This window comes from Heterodontus francisci, chromosome 9, assembly GCF_036365525.1.
Source record: "Heterodontus francisci isolate sHetFra1 chromosome 9, sHetFra1.hap1, whole genome shotgun sequence".
In the NCBI taxonomy this organism is placed as follows: Eukaryota; Metazoa; Chordata; class Chondrichthyes; order Heterodontiformes; family Heterodontidae; genus Heterodontus; species Heterodontus francisci.
The window spans coordinates 112,016,802-112,040,649 of record NC_090379.1 but is presented as its reverse complement, the minus strand read 5'-3'; the positions used below and the strand labels follow the sequence as shown (position 1 = coordinate 112,040,649).

Here is a 23,848-nt window from a genome sequence, read left to right as displayed (position 1 = left end):
TTTCGGCAGTACTGCAGTTTGGAAAATCTTAGCACCGCGTTTTTGAGGCATCGCTCTCCTCTAACTGGGGAATATGGTGAACTGTGAGGAGGATGGTGATGGACCCCAATGTAACATAAACAGGTGGAATGGGTGGGTATGGGGCAGATGAAATTTGATGCAGGGAAGTGTGAAGTGATGCGTTTTGGTCGGAAGAACGAGGACAGACAATATAAAATAGAATACAATTTTAAAGTGGGTATAGAAACAGAGAGACCTGTGTGTATATGTGCACAAATCATTGAAGTTGTTACGGCAGTTTGAGAAAATGGTAAAAGGGCATGTGAGATCCTGGGCTTTACAAATCAAGGCATAGAGTGCAAAAACAAGGAAGTTATGATCAACTTTTATAAAACTCTAGTTTGGCCTTAAAGGATAGATTGAAGAAGCTGGAGTTGTTCTCCTTAGAGAAGAGAAGGTTGAAAGAGGTATTCAAAATTATGAGGGGTCTGGACAGAGAAAAAACATTCCTTTTAGTGGAGGGATTCAGGACCAGAGGATTCACTTAAGGTGACAGGCAAAAGAACCAACAGCGACACGAGGAAGAACTTTTTTATACAGTGAGTAGTTAGGATCTGGAATGCACTGCCTGAGAGTGCGGTGGAGGCATATACAGTCAGGGCTTTCAAAATAGAATTGCTTAAGTGTTGAAGAAAAGAATTGCAGGGCTACGGGCAAAGAGTGGTGGAGTAGGACTCAGTTGCTCCATGGAGAGCCAGCGCAGATACGATGGGCTGAATGGCAGCCTCCTGTCCTGTAACTATTCAATGATTTCTCCTAACAAAGTATAGAAGTCCTTTATTTTCCCTTTGTATTGTAGTTTAAAAGTTAGACCTTTGATTTGAAACTAAATCCTCTAAATGTCTTAAGCTGAGTTTCATCATTTCGATGAGGAGAGAGATGGTTGCCTCTCAGAGGAGAAAAGCAACAGAGTTTCCTGTCCCAACCTGTGTAACGGACCTCTTTCATCACTACTGGTTATATTACGCGTAAGCCAAGATATCATTCCTTGCAGCAGAGTGGCCAAATCGGGAGCAACTTATTGAAACGAGAAGTTTTGATGAATTGTCTTGCAAAAGAAAGAAAAGTAAATGGCATGCATTCCTGAAAACTGACCATCAGCTTGGCCCAACCAGAACCAACTACTGTCCTGTCCTTGCTCGACTCTCGAGCAGCTTGGATTAATGACTGACTGATACTTCAGTGGGGGGAAAAGAAAGGAAATAATTTGCTTAAGATTCGAAGGATAAATTTCTCTGAGCTCTCATTTCTGCCCAATGCCAGAAGTTTAAAAGGGAAATGATTATTGCTCTTGATGTGAGCCTACTTTCTCTAGGTTGCTTTCTGTTAACAAGCTTATTTCCTTGTGTTTTATTTTAAGCAGGGAAACTCCAGAGAGCCCCTCTTCACAGAACCCGAAGGGATCACTCTGCAGTGTTACAGGTACCACAACCGTCCTGTGACCAAGTGGCGTCATGTTTTTAACACATGTACCGCACTTCCACTTATAATGTAAGGTGTAGCAGCTGATAAAGGATAGTGTAACAGTCTCTCATGGGGAGGGTGGGGCAATGGGTGAAATAATAGATATGTATGAATGAATCCCCATGGTTGGGACCACTGGTTTACGATTGAATGAGTCCAGTTCCATTTCACATCCTGAATTTGTCATTTTTGTTAGTATTTCGGGGATTATGTTCTGCAATTCTGTCTTGAAAACCGGTGGTGTGCCTGTAATATCAATAGTGCCGTTAAGGAATGGATGTTTCTTTCGCTTACAAATTTGTTATTCCATAAGACACATATTGGCTTTCATAGGAATTAAGCATACAATGATGACCATTATTCCAACAATTACACATATGCAATGATGGCCATTACTAATAATAATTACACATCCATTCAGGTTCACACTTATGATAAAATGTCCTGTAGAATTCACTGCATCACAGTTCTTGGACTTGGGAGGATGGACTAGTGGAACCTTTAACAATTCTGAAGTAACTATTCTAACACCCCTCTTTTTTTATGTCTTTTTTTCACTCTGGCTACATGAGAATCCATATTTTTCTAAAGGATTACTTCATCCCATTGTCCGCTTAATGAATTTCAGTTTTAACAAGAAGGCTTCACAAAAACCTTATCAATACTTTATCAAGATCAAATTCCTCAACGATGTTCTTGGAGGAATTGGCTGTCCAAGCTCTGGAATTAACCTGTCTCACAGCTGCACAACATATGGAACTTGATGCAGCCATTTCATCTAACAAAGGAAGTCTATTTTTCCTGAAACTTTATCAGCTAAATCATTGCCTTGCCTTTTATTTCCATGCAATTGGACTGACATTTCCTGCATTGTAAGAGAAACTCACTTTGCAGGCATAAACTAAAAGTTAAGAATTAACTATTTCCTTGCAGCTCCCCACCCCTGATGGTCTGTCTGTATATATCTGTCAACAAACATTTCATCAGCGTCATGTATCTTAAGGTGATAGATGGGGTGCTGATCAAACGGATTGTTTTTTCTGGATGGTGGCGAGCTTCTTGAGTGTTGTTGGAGACACAAAGATTCAGGCAATTGGCAATTCCATCACATTTCTGACTTATGCCTTGTAGTTGGTGAACAGGCTTTGGGGAGTCAAGAGGTGAGTTACTCACTGCAGAGTTCCCAGCCGCAGTATTTATATGCTGGTCCAGCTAAGTTTGTGGTTAATGGTAACCCCAGGATGTTGATAGTGGGGGATTCAGTGATGGTAATCCCTTTGAATATCAAGGGGAGATGGTTCGATTCTCTCTTGTTGGAGATGGTCATTGCCTGGCACTTGTGTGGTGCGAATGTTACTTGTTACTTATCAGCCCAAGCCTGGATGTTGTCCAGATCTTGCTGCATGCGGAAACGGACTGCTTCAGTATCTGAGCAGTTGTGAATGGTACTGAACACTGCAATCATCAATGAACATCCCAATTCTGACCTTATGCTGGAGGGAAGGTCACTGAAGCAGTTGAAGATGGTAGGAGCTCCAACATTCCCCTGAGGAACTTGGGCAGCAATGTCTTGGCACTGAGATGATTAGCCTCCAACAGCCATCTCCATCTTGCATCCATCTTCCTCTGTGCTTGGTATGACTCCAGCCAGTGGGGATTCCTCCCCCAATTCCCATTGTCATGCTTGGAAGGAGCCATGATGAAATAAATAATGAATGGGAGGAATTATGGAATAAAAAATTAACTGTTAACCTGAACCACAAGAAAATGGGCACATTTGTACCACAGATAAAATGGAGAAGAGGTCAGGTGACCCCTCCCGTACTATCAATAAACAAGCCTGTCTGCAAAGATGAAACTCATTAACTGCATCTGAATTAGCTCTGGGGCAAACCCATTGAAACTGAAAGGAGCCCATTACATGTTAATGACTCCTATCTACAGGAATGAACTAACAAAGGTTCTGTAAGACTTTTTAAATAAAAACTTTAACCTTTTTTTAAATCTATGAGAAAACCTGTTTCTGTTTATTTTACCCTAAAAATATTCAGGGACTGACCCACCATTTTTTAACAAAATACTATCTTCATGCAGTTGGGAGGTGGAACGTGGAAGCGACCCACACCACTTACCACCAGTCCATCATACCATTGACTTCAGTTTTGCTAAGGCTCCTTGCTGCCACACATGTTCAAATGCTGCCTTGGTATCAAGCACAGTCACTCACCTCAGCTCTGCAATTCAGTTCTTTTGTGCACGTTTGGACCAAGACTGTAATGAGGTTTGGAGCCGAGTGGTCCTGGCAGAACCTAAGCAGAACATCAGTGAGCAGGTTATTGCTGAGTAAGTGCAGCTTGATAGTACCGTCCATCACTTTGCTTATGATTGAGAGTAAACTGATGGGGCGGTAATTGGCTGGACTGGATTTGTCCATTTTGTGGACTGGCTACAGCTGAGCAATTTTTCACATTGTCGGGAAGATGCCAGTGTTGTAACTGTACTGGAACAGCTTGGCTTCAGCGCAAGGCTTCAGTACTAATCTGGGGATGTGGTCAGGCCCCATAGCCTTTGATGTATCCAATGCGCTCTGCTGTTTCTTGATATCACATGGAGTGAATTGAATTGGTTGAAGACTGGCATCTCTGATGCTGAAGGAGGCTGCGATGGATCAGCCACTTGGCACTTCTGGCTGCAGATGATTACAAATGCTTCAGCCTTGACTTTTGCACAGACATGCTGGGCTCTGCCATCATTGAGGATGGGAATGTTTGTGGAGTCTGCTCCAGTTAGTAGTTTAATTATCCACCACCATTCACCACTGGATATGACAGGACTGCAGAGTTTTGATCTGATCTGTTGGTTGTGGGATTGCTTAGCTCTGTCTTTAGCATGCTGCTTTCACTATCTATCATACACGTAAGCTGGTGTTGTAGCTTCATCAGGCTGACATCTCATTGTCAGCAATGCTTGATGCTGCTCCTGGCACTTACTCCCACATTCCTCATTGAACCAGGGTTGATCCCTTGGCTTCATGGTAATGGTGAGTGGGGGAGATGCCTGGCTACGTGATTACAGATTGTGATTGAATACAATTCTACTGCTGCTGACGGTCCACAGCGCCTCGTAGATACCCAGTTTTGAGCTGCCAGATCTCTTCTGAATCTATCCCATTTAGCACGATGGTAGTGCCACACATGATGGAGGGTGTCCACAGTGTGAAGGCGGGACTTTGTCTCCACAAGGACACTGTGGTACTGGACAGATGCATCTTTGGCAGGTAGATTGGTGAAGATGAGGTTAAACAGGTTTCTTCCTCTTGTTTGTTCTCTCCACCTGCAACAGTCCCAGTTTGGCAGATATGTCCTTCAGGACTTGGCCAGCTCAGTCAGTATTGCTACTGCCGAGCCAGTCTTGGTAATGGATGTTGAAGTTCCACAGCCACAGTACGTTCTGTGCCCTTGCTACCCTCAGTGTTTTTTCAAGTTTCTGAGAAAAGGTCATTGACTTGAAATGTTAACACTACTTCTCTCTCCACTGATGCTGCCTGACCTGAGTATTTCCAGCATTTTCTGTTTTTATTTTGTCAATCTAATTTTAAAAAGAGTAGGCTGTTCTTGACCTTGTATCACTGTGACCACAATAAAACTCTGGTTTGCACAATTTATTAGGTCAGTTAACGCCAAGATATCTAATTTAGTTCAGCAATATCTTGAATACATAGCAATAAAAACCCTGTAAATTACGTCAGCTTTATTTTTGTTTGTTCTTCAGGTGCCTTTCCAAATGGCAGTAAAAGTGCTAAATATCGGTGAAGGAAAAACCTTTTCAGCTAATTAAAATGCATCTGATAGCCTGGCTACTAACTGGGACATTGGGACCATGCAGGGGAGATGAGCAAAGACCTCCAGACACCCCCAATCTTCTGATAAAATAGCCTGAAAGTGTAGGAATGTTGCACCATGTGTATCTTAATGCACTAATATATAGAAATAAGGTATCTGAGCCAACATTGCAGAGTGCTCAACGAAGGTGACTGAGCTGTTCTGTGCCAGGTTTGCTGATTTCACTTAGGTTTGCATTGTTGGCTTGGGCATGGAGGATGAGGAAATCAGATTGGGTTCTGCTCATGATCTCCATCCAGGGGCCTGTCTGGAACACACGTGTGGGGGCTCAGGTGAGGGTACCCAAGCTGAGATGGAGTGTGTTAAATCACCTGCTGATGCTCTCTCCCTAAACTCTCACATGAAGCAGGGCTACTCGGGGGAGGAGCTCGTGATTGTGGAACTTGAACAACTAACTATGCTCCTCAATCCCCCCCTCCACTTGCAGGCAAGTGTCAGTGCACCTGGGGAGCAGAGGAGAAAATTAGTCATGGAAATAGACAAAGCAATTAAACGAGTCAACCTACCCAAGACATTGAGAAATAGTTAACACAGGTTCACCTCACCTGCTGAAATCCTTAGGCATGTTGCTGGATAAATGTCCTGAGTGCAGAACACTCAGGAGGGAGATGGAAAACTTATCAGAACGGTCATTGTAGCCTGTGCCTACTTGTGTACCAAGGACAAGTCTGAGATTGAGGAATGGGAGCAGACCACCTACGTGCTCTGTTGGTTGGGAGTGAGGCCTAGTTGGGGATAAAGTAAGAATTGTTACTTTAAGCATTTAGTAGGAGCAGCGTGTCGTAAACTGATTGCATAGTTTATATAGGCAGTATCCATTATGAGTTAGGATATAAGGAGTTATGACAGGAATATGAAAGTAAGGACAGAAGGGGTGACTTTAAAATAGGGATTGAAATGTCTCAGCATCTTGGTCCAATTTTCTCCTGCCTGCTAACAATGCTTTATCTGAGATGAGAGTATTAAATAGGTTAATGAAAACATTGCGTTAGTATAAGTAGTGATTACATTTGATCATTTACTCATACCTGGTTATCAGCTTTATTACTAATTTTTAAAAATAATTTTCCCTTTCCTCACAGGGCCATTTGAATCACATGCAAGTTCCTTAGTGCCAAATTTTAATTTCGTTTCACCCGAGAAACTGTCAGCCAGCACTAAACGGCGATACACAGAAAAGGTAAAGGCGTTGACCTCTCCAGTGCTCCTACACCTTATGTGGGGCCTAAACCAAGACATAAGTGATGTGGGATTGCTCGATGCTGAGACCAGAAAGAAAATACCTCATTGCTAAGTAAGGCTGGAAAGTCAAAACAGGTCACTCTACATTTGAAAGACTGGACCCATTATCAGAAGCCAGTGACAATGGATCATAACTGAAGTATTAACTCTGTCTGTGTCTTTAGATGCTGGCTGACCTGTTTTGTTACTAATTTATTTCTGATTTCTGTTATTGGTAATTTATTTCCTTATTTAATGCTTCAGTTCCATGTTCTAATCTTCTCCCATCTATCCAAGCTGAAATATACACGGTGCCCAGGGCTATAGGTGGATAATTTAATGTCCCTCCTACAAAAGGTGTCATGCTACCTCCCCTCCCCCAAAGCACATGGCAGCATGATTATTCTCAAGACATGCTCCCACTCACCCCTCAGGAAACATTTGCATTTTGTGCATACTCATAGGTGATACTGAATGTGAAAGGGGAGAAACATTTGTACATTTGAGAGGTTGGCTAACGTAATGAGAAATTCAGGTTTAAAAGCCCATCAACCTTCAATTCCCTTCGCAACTCCTCAGATACTGAGACAGTCTGTGCTCACATGCAACAAGACCTGAACAACATTCAGTCTTGGGCTGATAAGTGTCAAGTTAACATTTGTGCCACACAAGTGCCAGGTAATGACCATCTCCAACAAGAGAAAGTCTAACCATTTCCCCTTGACATTCAACAACATCACGATCGCTGAATCCCCCACTATCAACCTCCTGGGGGTTACCATTGACAGAAACTTTACTGGAGCAGCCACATAAATACTGTGGCTAGAAGAGCAGCCCAAAGTTTGGGCATTCTCTGGTGAGAGACACTCCTGACTCCACAAAACCTGTCTACCATCTATAAGGCACAAGTCTGGAGTGTGATGGAATCCTCTCCACTTGCCTGGATGGGTGCAGCTCCAACAATATTCAAGAAGCTCAAAACCATTCAGGACAAAACAACCTGCTTAATTGGCACCCCATTTTCCACCTTAAACCTTCACTCCCTGTACCACTAATGCACAGTGTGTACCATCTATGAGATGCACTGTAGTAACTCACCACGGCTTCTCCAGCAGCTCCCCCCAAACCCATGACCTCTATCATCTGGAAGATCAAAGGCAGCACATGGTAACACCACCGACTGCAAGTTCCCCTGACTATATTGCCATTCCTCAACTGTCGTTGGGTCAGAATCCTGGAATTTGCTTCCTAACTGCACTCTGCGTGTACCTACACCACATGGAATGCAGTGGCTCAAGGCGGCAGCTCTTCACCTTCTCAAGGGCAAGTAGGGATGGGCAATAAATGTTGGCCTGACCAGCGACGCCCACATCCCATAAATGAATTTTAAAAAAAAAATGTAATACCTGGCAAGCTAAATTCCTCCCACTTCCATAGGCTGCTGCCACTTGGATAAAATGCTCTTACTGTGCAGTTTTTTTCACACTCATGCAAGTACTAAAATCACATGATCCGTGCATGTGAGTGCAACTCTCTGTGGACAGATAGGTGCATCACTGCCCAGTAAGCAGGCAGTTTATCAAAACCGAGGAAGGGTCACTGACCCGAAACGTTAACTCTGCTTCTCTTTTCACAGATGCTGCCAGACCTGCTGAGTGGTGCCAGCATTTCTTGTTTTTATTTCAGATTTCCAGCATCCGCAGTATTTTGCTTTTATATCAAAACCTAATGTCTGTCAAAACTGATCTGCCAAGAGTGAGTGCCTTTAGGAGAGGAGGGGAGCAATTGCTTTTTATTTTAGATTGTTAATGTGCTGGCCCACTTGCCCTGTCTTAATTCATTCTGAAAGTTGTTCTTTTCTTTCCAGGTTCTCTTAAGACTTCAAACCTTTGTCAGTAACCTGCAGCAGAAAAGCAGCGACTTTGAAGTTTTAGCGGTGGGTTGCAGTGTGACCGGTGTACAGTACTGCTGACTGGCATTGGGCAGCATTTACAAGAATCTGTGATGCAGAGTGTAGGGCTCAGGACTGTACCTGACCTTTGACCTGATGCAATTACAGGGGGAGAGGGCCACTGATTACGTACTTAGTGCCTGAAGGAAGACAGTAGACAAGTGAAAGGGAGAGTGATGAATGAGTCATTTCTTAGGGTGTCCCCTTTTCTTCCCAATGGGAAAACAAAGGTTTCCATTAAAATGAGCTTATGCAAGTGGCCCTGATAAAGTAGGAGTATGGTATTAGCTGAGCCATTTTGAAGTTCCTCCTTTAGATGATGGGTCCGTGAGTGCAAACAATACTGAGAACTTTGGAACTACGCAGCATAAATCAGAGTATTTTCTAAATGTAGAGAAGTTAGAAACTATGGAGGAGTAGAGAGGTTTCAGGGTGCCTGTATAGAAATCACTAATAATTAGTGACAGGTACAGTGTCTAATACAATGTTGGCATTTATCTTGGGGTGGGGGGGGGGGGGGTGGGGGATGTAACATTTATACAAAGCTCTGGTTAGACCCTATCTGGAATATTGTGTTCAGTTTTGGCCACTGCAGCTCAAAGTATATATTGGCTTTGGAGAGGTTGTAGCAAAGATTCACTAGAATAATACTGGGTCAAAAAAGGGTTAAATTGCGAGGACAGGTTGTATAGGCTAGGCTTGTGTTCTTTTGAGTATACAACATTAAGGGCGATCAAATTGAAGTGTTAAAGATGATTTATAGGGTAGATAGAGAGAAACTACTTTCTCTGGTTGGGGGAGTCCAGAACAAGGGGACGTAGCCTTAAAATTAGTGCCAGGTCGTACAGCGGTGATGTCAGGAAGCACTTGTTCACAGAGGGTACTGGAAATTTTGAACTCTCTTCCCTCAAAAAGCTGAGGAGGCTGGGGTTAATTGAAAATTTCAAATCTGAGATTTTTGTTTGGCAAGGGAATTGAGGCTTACGGAATTTAGGCAGATAAATTGAGTTCAAGTACAGGTTGGACCCGATCTCATAGATCGGTGGAACAGGCTCGAGGGGCTAAATGGCGTCCTATTCCTGTCTTCTTATAGCTGGAACTGTTGAGATGGCAGCTAAGCAATTTCGCCACAGTTTTAGAGAAGGTATCATCTGTCTGAATTGAGGTCTCACATTTGTGTTTCTTTTTAAGCTGGTATTTGCTGAGGCATAAATGTTGACCAGGACACTAGAAAAAGTCATCACCTCTTTTTGAATAGTGCCATATTATAGTTTACATCCACTTGAGAGGGCAGACTGGAACTCAGTTTAACATCTCTTCCAGAGGTGGTACCTCTGATAGTTTGTTTAGTCCTTCAGTACTGTACCGAATGTCAACCAAGACTTTGTGCCCAAACGTCTGGAGTGTGACTTGAGCCCAGGACCTTCTGACTCACAAGTGAGAGAGCTATCACTGAGCCATTCCAGGATATGTTGTGGTCCATATTGGTACCAGCGACATAGGCAGGAAGAGAGATGAGGTCCTGCAAAGTGAATATAGGGAGTTAGGCAGAAGGTTAAAAGGACCTCTAGGGTTGTAATCTCAGGATTACTCCCTGTGCCACGTGCTAGTGAGGGTAGGAATAGGAGGATAAGGCAAATGAATGCGTGGCTGAAGAGCTGGTGTAGTCGGGAGGGCTTCAGCTACTTGGATCATTGGGATCTCTTGTGGTGCAGAGGTGACCTGTACAAGAGGGACGGGGGTTGCATCTGAACTGGCAGGGGACCAGTATCCTTGCGGGGAGGTTTGCTAGTACTACTCGGGAGGGTTTAAATAGTCAGGCAGAGGCATGGGACCCAAAGTAGTAGTCTCTCTGATGAGATATTTGAGGCAAATGTAGAGGTTAAAGCAAGCAAGTCCAGTAGGCAGGCCGGGCAGGGGCAGGACAGGGAATGTGGAAGGTCTGGTAGGCTAAACTGCATTTATTTTAATGCAAGACGCCTTACAGGTAAGGCAGATGAACTCAGCATGGATCGGCACATGGGATTGTGATATTATAGCTATTACGGAAACGTGGTTGAGTGATGGCCAGGACTGGCAGCTCAATGTTCCGGGGTACGGATGCTTCCGGCGTGACAGAGGTGGAGGTAAGAGCGGAGGGGGAGTTGCACTATTGATTAGGGAGGACATCAGGGCAGTACTTAGAGAGGATATCCCGGGGGAACGTCCAGCGAGGCCATATGGGTAGAAAGAAATAAGAAAGGGGTGATCACTTTGATGGGATTATACTATAGGCTGCCCAATAGTCAGAGGGAATTGGAGGAGCATATATGTAGGGAAATCACAGATAGGTGTAGGAATTATAGGGTTGTAATAGGAGGTGATTTTAACTTCCCTAGTATTGACTGGGACTGCCCTAGTGCTAAGGGATCAGATGGGGAAGAATTTGTTAAGTGTGTCCAGGATAGTTTTCTGAAGCAGTATGTGGATGGCCCTACTAGAGAAGGGGCTAGACTCTACCTCCTCTTAGGAAATGAGGATGGGCAGGTGATTGATGTGTCAGTGGGGGAGCACTTTGGGACCAGTGACCATAACTCTATTGGCTTCAAAATAGTTATGGAAAAGGATAGGACCGGTCCTCAAGTTGAAGTCCTAAATTGGGGGAAGGCTAATTTCGATGGCATCAGACAGGAACTCTCAAAAGTTGAATGGGAGAGGCTATTTACAGGTAAAGGGACGTCTGGCAAGTGAGATAGGAAGAGTTCAGGGCTGGCATGTTCCTATTAGATTGAAGGGTAAGGCTGGCAAGTTTAGGGAACCTTGGTTGACGAGGGATATTGAGGGTCTGGTCAGGACAAAGAAGGAGGCATATGTCAGGTATAGGCAGCTGGGATCAGGCAAGTCCCTTGAGGAGTATAAGGGATATAGGAATACACTGAAGAAGGAAATTAGGAGGGTGAAAAGGGGCCATGAGATTTCCCTGGCAGATAGGATGAAGGAGAATCCTAAAAAGATTCTAGAAGTATATTAAGAGTAAAGCGGTAGGTAGGGAGAGAGTAGGTCCCCTTAAGGATCAATGTGGTAATCTATGTGTGGAGCCACGGGAAATGAGCGAGGTCTTAAATGAATTCTTCTAGTTTGTATTTACGGTGGGAAGGTCATGCAAGCTAGTGAGTTCAAGGGAGGGAACACCAATATCCTGGAGCATATCAACATTACAAAGGAGGTGGTGTTGGAGGTTTTGAAGCGCATTAAGGTGGATAAATCCCCAGGGCCTGACCAGGTGTATCCTAGGATGTTATGGGAAGCAAGGGAGGAGATTGCTGGGGCCCTGGCAGATATTTTTAGCCACGGGTGAGGTACCGGAAGACTGGAGGATGGCTAATGTTGTGCTTTTATTTAAGAAGGGCAGCAAGGATAGGCCAGGGAACTACAGGCCGGTGAGCCTTACATCAGTGGTGGGAAAGTTATTGGAAGGGATTCTGAGAGACAGGATTTATATGCATTTGGAAAGGCATGGTCTGATTAGGGATAGTCAGCATGGCTTTGTGTGTGGGAAATCATGTCTCACGAATTTGATTGAGTTTTTTGAAGAGGTGACCAAGAGGATTGACGATGGCAGAGCGATGGACGTTGTCTACATGGACTTTAGCAAGGCCTTTGACAAGGTCCTGCATGGTAGGCTGGTCCGGAAGGTTCGAACACATGGGATCCAGGGTGAGCTAGCCTATTGGATACAACATTGGCTTGGTGATGGGAGGCAGAGGGTGGTAGTGGAGGGTTGTTTTTCAGATTGGAGGCCGGTGACCAGTGGTGTGCTGCAGGGATTGGTGCTGGGCCCTCTGTTGTTTGTCATATATATTAATGACTTGGATAGGAATGTAGGGGGCATGATTAGTAAGTTTGCAGATGACACCAAAATTGGTGGTATAGTGGACAGTGAAGAAGGTTGTTTAAGGTTACAACAGGATATAGATCAACTGGGAAAGTGGGCAAGGGATTGGTAAATAGAATTTAACACAGACAAGTGCGAAGTTAAACCAGGGCAGGGCATATACAGTGAATGGCAGGGCCCTGGGGAGTGTTGTTGAGCAGAGAGACCTTGGGGTGCAAGTACATAGTTCCCTGAAAGTGGCAACACAGGTAGACAGGGTGGTGAAGAAGGCGTATGGCATGCTTGCCTTCATCTGCCGAGGCATTGAGTACAAGAGTTGGGACGTCATGTTACAGTTGTACATAATGTTGGTTAGACCGCACTTGGAGTACTGTGTGCAGTTCTGGTGGCCGGACTACAGGAAAGATGTGATTAAGCTAGAGAGGGTGCAGAAAAGATTCACAAGGATGTTGCCTGGTTTGGAGGGCTTGAGATATAAAGAGAGATTGGATAGGCTGCGCCTGTTTTCCCTGGAGTGAATGCGGCTGAGAGGGGACATGATAGAGGTATATAAAATTATGAGAGGCATAGATAGGGTAGATAGCCAGAGTCTGTTTCCCATGGTAGGGGTGACTAAAACTAGGGGGCATAGATTTAAGGTGAGAGGGAGGAGGTTTAAAGGGGATCAAAGGGGTAAATTTCTCGCACAAAGAATAGTGGGTATCTGGAATGAGCTGCCAGAGGAGGTGGTGGAGGCAGGAACAGTAGCAACATTTAAAAGGCATCTGGACAGAAAGCCATTGCCTTTGGCCTCTGCCACAAACTGCATTCCCACACAACTGAGTCCATGCCCCTCCTTAGCCATTGTCTCAGGCAGAACCAGACTATTTGCAACCTCGGTGTCCCTATTTGAGCCTAAGCTGAGCTTCTGAACTCCTTTTCATCACAACGACCACTACTACTATTTCCATAATATTGCGCATCTCCACCCCTGCCTCAACCCATCTGCTGCTGAAATCCTCATCCATGTTTTTGTTAGCTCCAGGCTCAACTATTCCAATGCCGGCCTCCCATCTTCCAACCTGCAGAAAGTTGAGTTCATCCAAAGCTCTTAAACAGTGCATCCTAACTCAAACCAAGTCCTGCTCACCCATCACCCTGTGCACACTGATCTACATTGGCTCTCAGTCCAACAATGCCTTAATTAAAAATTTCTCATCCTAGTATTGAATCTCCTACATGACCTCATTCTTCCTTGTCCCTGTAACCTCCTCTAGTCCTACAAGATCTCTGCACTGCTCCAACTCTGGCCTTCCACTGCCTTCATCCCAACGTTGGAGGCAGTGTCTTCAGTGTCTAGGCCCTAAGCTCTGGAATTCTCTCCTTAAACCTCTCTGCCTCTTGATCATCTTCTTAAAAACTACCACTTTAACTAAACTTTAAGATGCCTGTCCCAGTATCTCCTCTGGGCTCGATGTCAACTTTTTTTGTCTGATAACGCCCCTGTTTAGTGCCTTGGGACATTTTATGAGGTTAAAGGTGCTTATATAGTTGTTGTATAATTTGAATGGCCCGAGGGACCAGAGAAGGTGAGGAAATACATGCGTGTTAAGGATAAGGAGAAACCAACCTCCAAGGTGGTGACAGTGCCTCAGTGCTTCATTGTGGCAGTGATAGTCTGGTGTGACAGACAGATCTACTTGCAGGTGCCCCAACTCCTGAAACTGTTCTGAACTTTCTTCAGGTGGAGCCTTCACGCATGAGGGTGAAGCATGAAATGGGTGACCGTGTTTGCTACTACACTGTTCACCTTAGATGGGCTGAGGCAGTAATATTGTGACCTAACTGCCAGCAGATTAATCGGACTTGATCATGGAAAAACAGAGGAGTGAGAGGGAGTTCCATTCTCTTTTCTGCCTCCCTTCCCCAGCTTGCCCTGTACTGTGGTCTGGGACTGGTCCCTATCTAGCCTCATGGCTATTACTTCCAGTTGATGAATAGGCTGCTCAATTTGCAGGGGTGTCCAAAGTTTTTATTTTTGTGGGCCAAGGATCCTTTGAGAGAGGGATGTCACTTCCAACAGTTAGATCCCTATTCCCATCTAGTTGCATATAGCACAACCTGTCCATGCTAAGGGACCTGGATGACTTGATTGATCTACATGTGAGGTAGCGGTGCTTAAATACTGTCCTCTCCAAAACTCCAGGCAGGTGCAATTCACACGGCACTGTTTGAGATAAGCTCGAAGGACTGAGTTTCCTGGCTGTCGAGGGCTGCCTTTGAGTTTGTATATAGGATATGGGCCTCCATTTGTACACCCTGCTATATTGTATAATTGTCCTGCCCCTTGTTCCTTTGCAGCAAGCTTCCAATGCTGATGAGGCTGTTTCTGTTACCACCCTCCGTTGTGGGAAGACTGTGGTAGGGGATTTCCTTGTAGTACTGGATACTTTGTGGGGTTCATACTTGAGGCCCCATCTATTGTCATAGGTTCACACCATGTAGGAGCTACAATTTTTAGGACTCCCCTGCTCAGGCGAGGTTGCAGATAAGAGGGGTTGAGGGAAGAAATTCTGGAATTGAGGGGTGGGTGAGGAATTCACATCAATTCTACAAACAGACGTATGCTTTAATTTGCAGGTGGATGTATCGAAGGAAACCTTGATCAACTTCTTATCGCTGGAGGTAAGTTTTCATCTGTGCAACAATTTGTAAATTACTGTAGTTTCGCAAGCAGTTTCGTGGTGAAGGTACACAGAGCTGCTGCTGTGTTCTTTTAGCATTCATAAAATCTGCCTCCCCCACCCCAAAACCCCCACCATTTTCATTCAGACCTCCTCTGCTGAGAGGATGAGCTGCTCCCAGTCTCTAAACTAACTCTGGGTGAGAGGCTGGTTAGTGTGTGACTGAACCATTCGCACACCCACTCGCTGTTCAAGACTACGTGTGTTAGCTGGCTAAAGGGTGAGACAGCCAAAGCTAGAGCCCTTTGGATGTCAAGGAGCCTACCGGGCAAGATGAGGCAGAAAAGAAAAGCTTATGTCCGACACCGAGAACTTAATACTGCAGAAAACCGAGAGGGGTATAGAAAGTTGAGGAGTGAAATCAAAAAGGAAATTAGGAAAGCAAAGAGAGGGCATGGAAGATTATTGGCAAGCAAAATCAAGGTGAACCCAAAAATGTTTTATCAATATATTAAGAGGATAACTAAGGAGAGTGTAGGGCCCATAAAAGTAACCTAAGTGTAAGGGCAAAAGATGTTGGTATGGTTCTTAATGAATAATTTGCATTTGTCTTCACAAAAGTGGGGAACGATGTAGATATTGTAGTTCAGGAGGAGGAGTGTGAAATATTGGATGTGATAAACATAGGGAGAGAGGAAATATTAATGGGATTAGCATCCTTGAAAGTTGATAAATCACCAGGGCCCGATGAAATGTATCCTAGGCTGTTAAAAGAAGCAAGAGGGGAAATAGCGGAAGGTCTGATCATCATTTTCCAGTCCTTACTGGATACAGCTGTGGTGCCGGAGGATTGGCGAACTGCTAACATCGTACCTCTGTTTAAAAAGGGAGCGAAGGATAGACCGAATAATTTATAGGATAGACCGAATAATTATAGGCCAGTCAGTCTAACCTCAGTAGTGGACAAATTATTGGAATCTGTTCTGAGAGACAGGATAAACTCTCACTTAGATAGGCACAGGTTAATCAAGGATAGTCAGCATGGATTTGTTAAGGGAAAATCTTGTTTGACCAACTTAATCAAATTTTTTTGAAGAAGTTAGATGAAGGTAGTGCAGTTGATGTGGTCTATATGGATATTAGCAAGGTTTTTGACAAGATCCCACATGGCAGATTGTTTTTTTTAGATTTTTTAGATTTACAGATACAGCACTGAAACAGGCCCTTCAGCCCACCGAGTCTGTGCTGACCATTAACCACCCATTTATACTAATCCTACACTAATCCCATATTCCTACCACATCCTCACCTGTCCCTATATTCCCCTACCACCTACCTATATTAGGGGCAATTTATAATGGCCAATTTACCTATCAACCTGCAAGTCTTTTGGCTGTGGGAGGAAACCGGAGCACCCAGAGGAAACCCACGCAGACACAGGGAGAACTTGCAAACTCCACACAGGCAGTACCCAGAATTGAACCCGGGTTGCTGGAGCTGTGAGGCTGCGGTGCTCACCACTGTGCCACTGTGAGCCCATGGGATCAAGGGAAATACAGCAAGGTGGATACAAAATTGGCTCAGTGGCAGGAAACAAAGGGTAATTGTTAACGGATGTTTTAGTGCCTGGAGGGCTGTTTCCAGTGGCATTCCGCAGGGCTCAGTACTGGGTCCCCTGCTTTTTGTAGTATATATAAATGATTTGGACGTAAATGTAGGGGGCAGGATCAGGCAGTTTGCAGATGACACAAATATTGGCTGTGTGGTAGATAGCGAGGAGGATAGCTGTAGGCTGCAGGAAGATATTGATGATCTGGTCAGATGGGCAGAAAAGTGGCAAATGGAATTCAGCTTGGAGAAGTGTGAGGTGATGCATTTGGGGAGGTCAAACAAGGCAAAGGAATACACGATTAATGGAAAAATACTGAGAAGTGTAGAGGAAATGAGGGACCTTGGATTGAATGTCCACAGATCCCTGAAGGTAGCAGGACAGATTGATAAGGTGGTTCAGAAGGCATATGGAATCCTTTCCTTTATTAGCCGAGGTATAGAATATAAGAGCAAGGAGGTTATGCTGGAACTGTATAACTCATGGTTTAGGCCACAACTTGAGTACTGTGTGCAGTTCTGGTCACCTCATTACAGAAAGAATGTAATTGCACTAGAGAGGACACAGAGGAGATTTATGAGCATGGTGCTGGGACTGGAAAAATGCAGCTATGAGGAAAGATTGGATAGGCTGGGGTTGTTCTCCTTGGAACAGAGAAAGCTGAGGGGAGATTTGATTGAGATGTACAAAATTTTGAGGGGCCTGGATAGAGTGGAGGTGAAGGGTCTATTCACATTAGCAGAGAGGTCAGTGATGAGGGGCCATAGATTTAAAGTGATTGGTAGAAAAATTAGAGGGGCAATGAGGGAAAACTTTTTCATTCAGAGGGTTTGGAACTCCTCCTGAAAGGGTAGTTGAGGCAGAAAACCTCAACTCATTCAAAAGGAGTCTGGATATGCACCTCAAATGCCGTAATCTGCAGGGCTACGGACCAAATGCTGGGAGGTGGGATTTGAATAGGTGGATTGTTTTTTGGCTGGCACAGACGTGATGGGCCAAGTGGCCTCTTTCTGTGCCTTAAACTTTCAATGATTCTATAATGCAAGTATGATTTGCATCACAGCCCAGACTGATTCCATCTTCTCCACACATCCAAGGGCAGGTGTCCCTAGTTACATTTGATTCTTCTCCAGCCCAGAGCTGCTGAGTCCTGTTGCAGCACCCTGGTCGTTATCTGGTCCAAGATCAATTCTCTGCCTGGACATTGATCAAACCTCTGGAGCTTCTGGTTTGTATGGCTCAAATGGAGCTTAAACAGCAGCATGGACTGGTTGGGCCAAATGGCCTATTGCTGTGCTATGTATTCTATATTTTGCCCGATACCAGATCTGATGGTGCACTTCCCATCGGACCAAAAAGACGACTTACACATGGAGGCAGGGGGCATGGCTGAGGTGCTAAATGAGTACTTTGCATCTGTCCTAACCAAGGAAGAAGATGCTGCCCAAGTCATGGTGAAAGAGGAGGTAATTGAGGCACTGAGTGGGCTAAAAATTGAGAGAGGAGGTATTCGATATGCTGGCTGTGCCTAAAATTGATAAGTCACCAGGACCGGATGAGACATATCCAAGGACACTGAGGGAAGTAAGCATGAAAATTGTGGAGGCACTGGCCATAATCTTCCAATCCTCCTTAGATACAGGTGTGATGCCAAAGGACTGGAGAATTGCAAATGTTACACCTTGTTCAAAAAAATCGTGTAAGGACAAGCCCAGCAACTATAGTCCAGTCAGTTTAACCTCAATGGTGAGAAAGCTTTTAGAAATGATAATCTGGGACAAACTTAATAGTCACTTGGACAAATGTGGATTAATTATGGAAAGCCAGCACAGATTTGTTGAGGGGAAAATCGTGTCTGTCTAACTTACTGGACATTTTTGATGAGATAACAGGGTTAATGAGGGTCATGCAGATGATGTAGTGTACATGGACTTCCAAAAGGCATATAATAAAGTGCCACATAACAGACTTGTTAGCAAAGTTAAAGCCCGTGGAATAAAAGGGACAGTAGCAGCATGGATTTGAAGTTGGTTGAGCGACAGGAAACAGAGAGCAGTTTTGAACGGTTATTTTTCAGACTGGAGGAAGGTATACAATGGGGTTCCCCAGGGGTTGGTTCGAGGACCTCTGCTTTTCTTGATCTATATTAATGACCTCGACTTGGATGTGCAGGGCATTATTTCAAAATTTGCGGATGACACAAAACTTGGAACTACTGTGAACTGTGAGGAGGATAGTGATAAAATTCAAGAGGCCATAGACAGGCTGATAGAATGGGTGGAGAAGTGGTAGATGAAATTTAATGCAGAGAAGTGTGCAGTAATTCATTTTGGTAGGAAAAATGGAGAGGCAATATAAATTAAAGGGGACAATTCTAAAGGGGGTGCAGGAACAGAAGGAGTATATGTGCACAAATCATTGAAGGTTGCATGGCAGGTTGAGAAAAGCATGCAGGATCCTAGGCTTTATAAATAGGGGCATAGAGTGCAAAAGCAAAGACATTATGGTGAACCTTGAAAAACTGGTTTGGCCTCAACTGGAGTATTGTGTCCAGTTCTGAGCACCACACTTTTGGAAGGGTGTGAAGGCATTAGAGAGGATGCAGAAAAGATTCACAAGAATGGTTCTGGGGATGAGGAACTTCAGTTATGTGGATAGGTTTCAGAAGCTGGGTCTGTTCTCCTTGGAGAAGAGAAAGTTAAAAGGAGATTTGATGGAGGGTTTTCAAATCATGGGGGGTCTGGACAGAGTTAGATGGGGAGAAACTCTTCCCGTTGTTGAAAGGATCCAGAACCAGAGGACACCGATTTAAGAAGCAACAGAGACATGAGGAAAAACTTTGATGCAGCCTGTGGTTAGGATCTGGAAAGCAGTGCCTGAGAGTGTGGTGGAGGGAGATTCAATTGGGGACATCAAAAGCAAACTAGATCATTATCTGAAGGCAAAAATATTGTAGGGCTACGAGGAACAGGCAGGGGAGTGGGAGTAGCTGTGTTGCTCTTGTAGAGAGTGGGCACAGACACAATGGGCTGAATGGCCACCTCCTGTGCTGTAACCACTCTATGATTCTATGACTATTGGATGGCTTCACCCTTCACCGTGTATGTTGATATGAGATGAATGGTTGGTTGGACTTTTCCTGTCCCGTGCTTGCTTTGATTCTCTATTCCTGCTTTCCCAGTGCGGTGGAGATGAGCAAACATTTAATGCAAGTGTGCAGAACCTGCTCTCTCGGTCGAATAAACAGCGCTACCTGCAATCCATATGTGACCAAATCCATCACTTCAAGTTGATCAAGAGGTAAGATAGGAGCACAGCTGAGCGTTTGAAACATGGGGGAAACACCTCATGCTGGTAGGATTCCTGAGTGTTGTATTGGGGCATTGGATTCCTGAGTGTTGTATTGGGGCATTGGATTCCTGGTTGCTGCATTGGGCCGTCGGATTCCCGGGTGCCGTCGCGGGCGTTGGAGAAAGTTGGGAAGGATACTGGGGGCTGTAACTTTAATTTGATATTCTGAACTCTTGTCAAAACTTCCAAGTTATGGATAATAGCTGGCATCATGTTCCCAGTTTTTGATTCTGTTACTGAATAGCTGTAGCTATCACTGGGAGTCTGTCCCACAAACTGTATCCCATTTTAACTCTCAATTTTGTGCTCATCAAGTTGGCAAACAAAGCAGTTTTCCATTTCATGCATCCACTGCTTGTTTCTTACATTTTGTGTAATCTTAGGGCAGGTACAGCATGGGTTCGATACAGAGTATACTTTGTATAACTAACTAGGGACAAAGGGTTAAGTAGTAATTGCAGAGTAAAGATCCTCTGGGTAAAAGTAGTCATAATACAATTGCAATCCATATTAAGCTTGAGAGTGACCTACTCAGGTCCAAAACCAGAATCTTAAATTTAAATGAAACCAACTATTTAGGTATGAGGGCAGAGGGGCTAGTGGGAAACATTTAAAGCATTGATTCAAATGTTCAACAAAAATAAAATCCATTATTAAAAAAAAAAAAGTTCAGCGAGGAAGATCCATCCTTGGCTTACTACAGGAGTTAAATATAGTATTCAATTAAAATAGGAGGTTTATAATGTTGTGAAGAATAGTAGTAAACCTGAGGATTGGGAGAGTTTTAGAAACCAGCAAAAGTTGGCCAAAAAGTTGATAAAGGAAAAAATAGAATGAGAGATTAGGCTAGCCAGGGATATAAAAATGGATTGTAAGATCTTTTGCAATTATATAAAAAGGAGAGTAGCTAAAGTAAATATTGGTCCCTTAGAGGCACGGACAAGAGAAATTATCATGGGGAATGATGAAATGGTAGAGACCTTAAACAAATGTTTTGTCAGTGTTCACAGTAGTAGACACAAATCGCATACCAGAAATAGAGGTTAACTAAGGGGCTAATAAGAGTGAGGAACTTAATGACTAATAATATCAATGGAGTAAAACTATTAGCGAAACCTATTGGACTAAAAGCCGACAAATCCCCAGACCTGATGGCCTACATCCTAGGGTTGTAAAAGAGGAAGCTGCAGAAATAATGGATGCACTAGTTATGATTTTCCAAAATAAACTTGATTCTAGAGCAGTCTCAGTGGATTGGAAGTTAGCAAATGTAACAGCGCTATTCAAGAAAGGAGGGAGAGGGAAAACAGGGAACTATAGGCCAGTTAGCCTGACATCACTCATCGGGGAAAATACTGGAATCTATTATTAAGAAAGACTTGACCCTTAGCAAAACATAGTATGATCAGACGGAATCAATATGATTTTATGAAAGGGAAATCGTGTTTGAGAAATTTGAGTATTTTTATTTATTTTTTTATTTAGAGATATAGCACTAAAACAGGCCCTTCGGCCCACCGAGTCTGTGCCAACCAACAACCACCCATTTATACTAATCCTACAGTAATCCCATATTCCCTACCACCTACCTACAATTTACAACAGCCAATTTACCTATCACCTGCAAGTCTTTGGCGGTGGGAGGAAACCGGAGCACCCGGCGAAAACCCACGCGGTCACAGGGAGAACTTGCAAACTCCGCACAGGCAGTACCCAGAATCGAACCCGGGTCCCTGGAGCTGTGAGGCTGCGGTGCTAACCACTGCGCCACTGTGCTGCCCCAATGCAACTAGTAGGGTACGTAAAGGGGAGCTAGTAAATGAATAGAGGATTGGTTAACGGACAGGAAGTAGAGAGTAGGGACAAACTGGGCATTTTCAAGTTGGCAGGCAGTAACTAGTGGAGTGCTGCAAGGATCAGTGCTGGGGCCTCAGCTCTTTACAATCTATATAATGACTTGGGTGAAGCTGTGTGTAATGTATCCAACTTTGCTGACGATACATAGAAACATAGAAAATAGGAGCAGGAGTAGGCCATTCGGCCCTTCGAGCTTGCTCCGCCATTCATTATGATCATGGTTGATCATCTAACTCAGTAACCTGTTCCCACTTTTCCGCCATATCCTTTGACCCCTTTTGCCCCAAGAGCTATATCTAACTCCATCTTGATAACATACAATGTTTTGGCCTCAACTGCTTTCTGTGGTAGCGAATTGCACAGGCTCACCACTGTCTGGGTGAAGAAATTTCTCCTCATCTCAGTCCTGAAAGGTTTACCCTGTATCCTTCGACTATGACCCCTGGTTCTGGACTCCCCCACCATTGGGAGCATCCTTCCTGCATCTATCCTGATACAAAGCTAGGTGGGAATGCAAGCTGTGAAGAGGCCACAGGCTGCAAAGAGACAGGTTAAGTGAGTGGGCAACAAGGTGGCAGATGGGGTGTAATGTTTGAGATTATTCACTTGTGTAGTAAGAATGGAAAAGCAGAATATTTTTTAAAAGGTGTGAAACTTGTAAATGTTGATGTTCAGAGGGATTTGAGTCTACTTGTACAAGGAACACAAAGTTAGCACGCAGGTACAGCAAGCAATTAGGAAGGCAAATGGTATGTTGGCTTTTATTGCAAGTGGACTGAAGTACAAGCACAAGAAAGTCTTGTTACCATTGTAAAAGGCTTTGGTGAGATGACACCTGGTGTAGTGTGTGCAATTTTGATCTCCATATCTAGGGAAAGATATATTTGCCTTGGAGGCGGTACAGCAAAGCTTCACTAGATTGGTTCCTGGGATGAGAAGGATGACCTATGATGAGAAAGCTGAGTAAATCGGGCCTATTCTCTCTGGCGTTTAAAAGCACGAGTGGTGATCGCATTGAACCATACAAGATTCTGAAGGGGCTTGACAAGGTTGACACAGAGAGGTTTCCCCTGGCTCGGGAATCGAGAACATGGGGTCACATTCTCAGGATAAGGGGTTGATCATTTAGGACTGAGATGAGAAATTTCTTAACTGAGGGTTGTGAATCTTTGGAATTCTCTCTCCTAGAGGGTTGTGGATGATCCATTGTTGAATATATTTAAGGCTGAGATAGACAGATGTTTTGATCTCTCGGAATCGAGGGATATGGGGAGTGGACAGGAAAGTGGAGTTGAGGCAAAAGATCAGCCATGATCATATTGAATGGCAGAACAGGCTTAATGGCTGTATGGTCTACTACTCCTCCTATTTCTTATGTTCTTAGGACAGTGGAGCGGTTGCTTTCCTATCTAAGAGTAAAGCTTCCTCTACACTGTTCCTATCAAACACTCCTAGGTCAAGTACAACATGGGTTAGATACAGAGTAAAGCTCCATCTACACTGTCCTATCCAACTCCTAGGTCAAGTACAGTAAGGGTAAAGTTTTCTGCTGTAGGCTGATGTCCACTGGCGGCTAGGTTGAGATTACATGACTGGTGAACATATTTAATGTGGGAACCAATACCCACAATGAGGGACCAGGTAGCTCCAACTCAGGAACCTGTACCCTACATAAATCTCCAACTGTGATCAGGAACCTGTACCCTACATAAATCTCCAACTGTGATCAGGAACCTGTACCCTACATAAATCTCCAACTGTGATCAGGAACCTGTACCCTACATAAATCTCCAACTGTGATCAGGAATCTGTACCCTACATAAATCTCCAACTGTGATCAGGAACCTGTACCCTACATAAATCTCCAACTGTGATCAGGAACCTGTACCCTACATA

At 44.1% G+C, this 23,848-nt stretch overlaps 1 protein-coding gene across 3 annotated transcripts in view; it reads left to right on the top strand.

Annotated features, from left to right (window-relative positions):
- Positions 1 to 23,848, top strand: part of eif2ak4 (eukaryotic translation initiation factor 2 alpha kinase 4) — a 183,289-nt gene that overhangs the window by 154,439 nt on the left and 5,002 nt on the right. For 2 of the 3 annotated variants that reach the window (XM_068039692.1, XM_068039690.1), the window contains 5 exons: positions 1,421 to 1,482; positions 6,509 to 6,606; positions 8,515 to 8,583; positions 15,092 to 15,136; positions 19,926 to 20,044. In XM_068039692.1, the coding sequence (XP_067895793.1) occupies positions 1,421 to 1,482; positions 6,509 to 6,606; positions 8,515 to 8,583; positions 15,092 to 15,136; positions 19,926 to 20,044 (393 nt within the window). The remainder of the gene's footprint in view (positions 1 to 1,420; positions 1,483 to 6,508; positions 6,607 to 8,514; positions 8,584 to 15,091; positions 15,137 to 19,925; positions 20,045 to 23,848) is intronic. The other variant, XM_068039691.1, reaches the window with a different exon arrangement.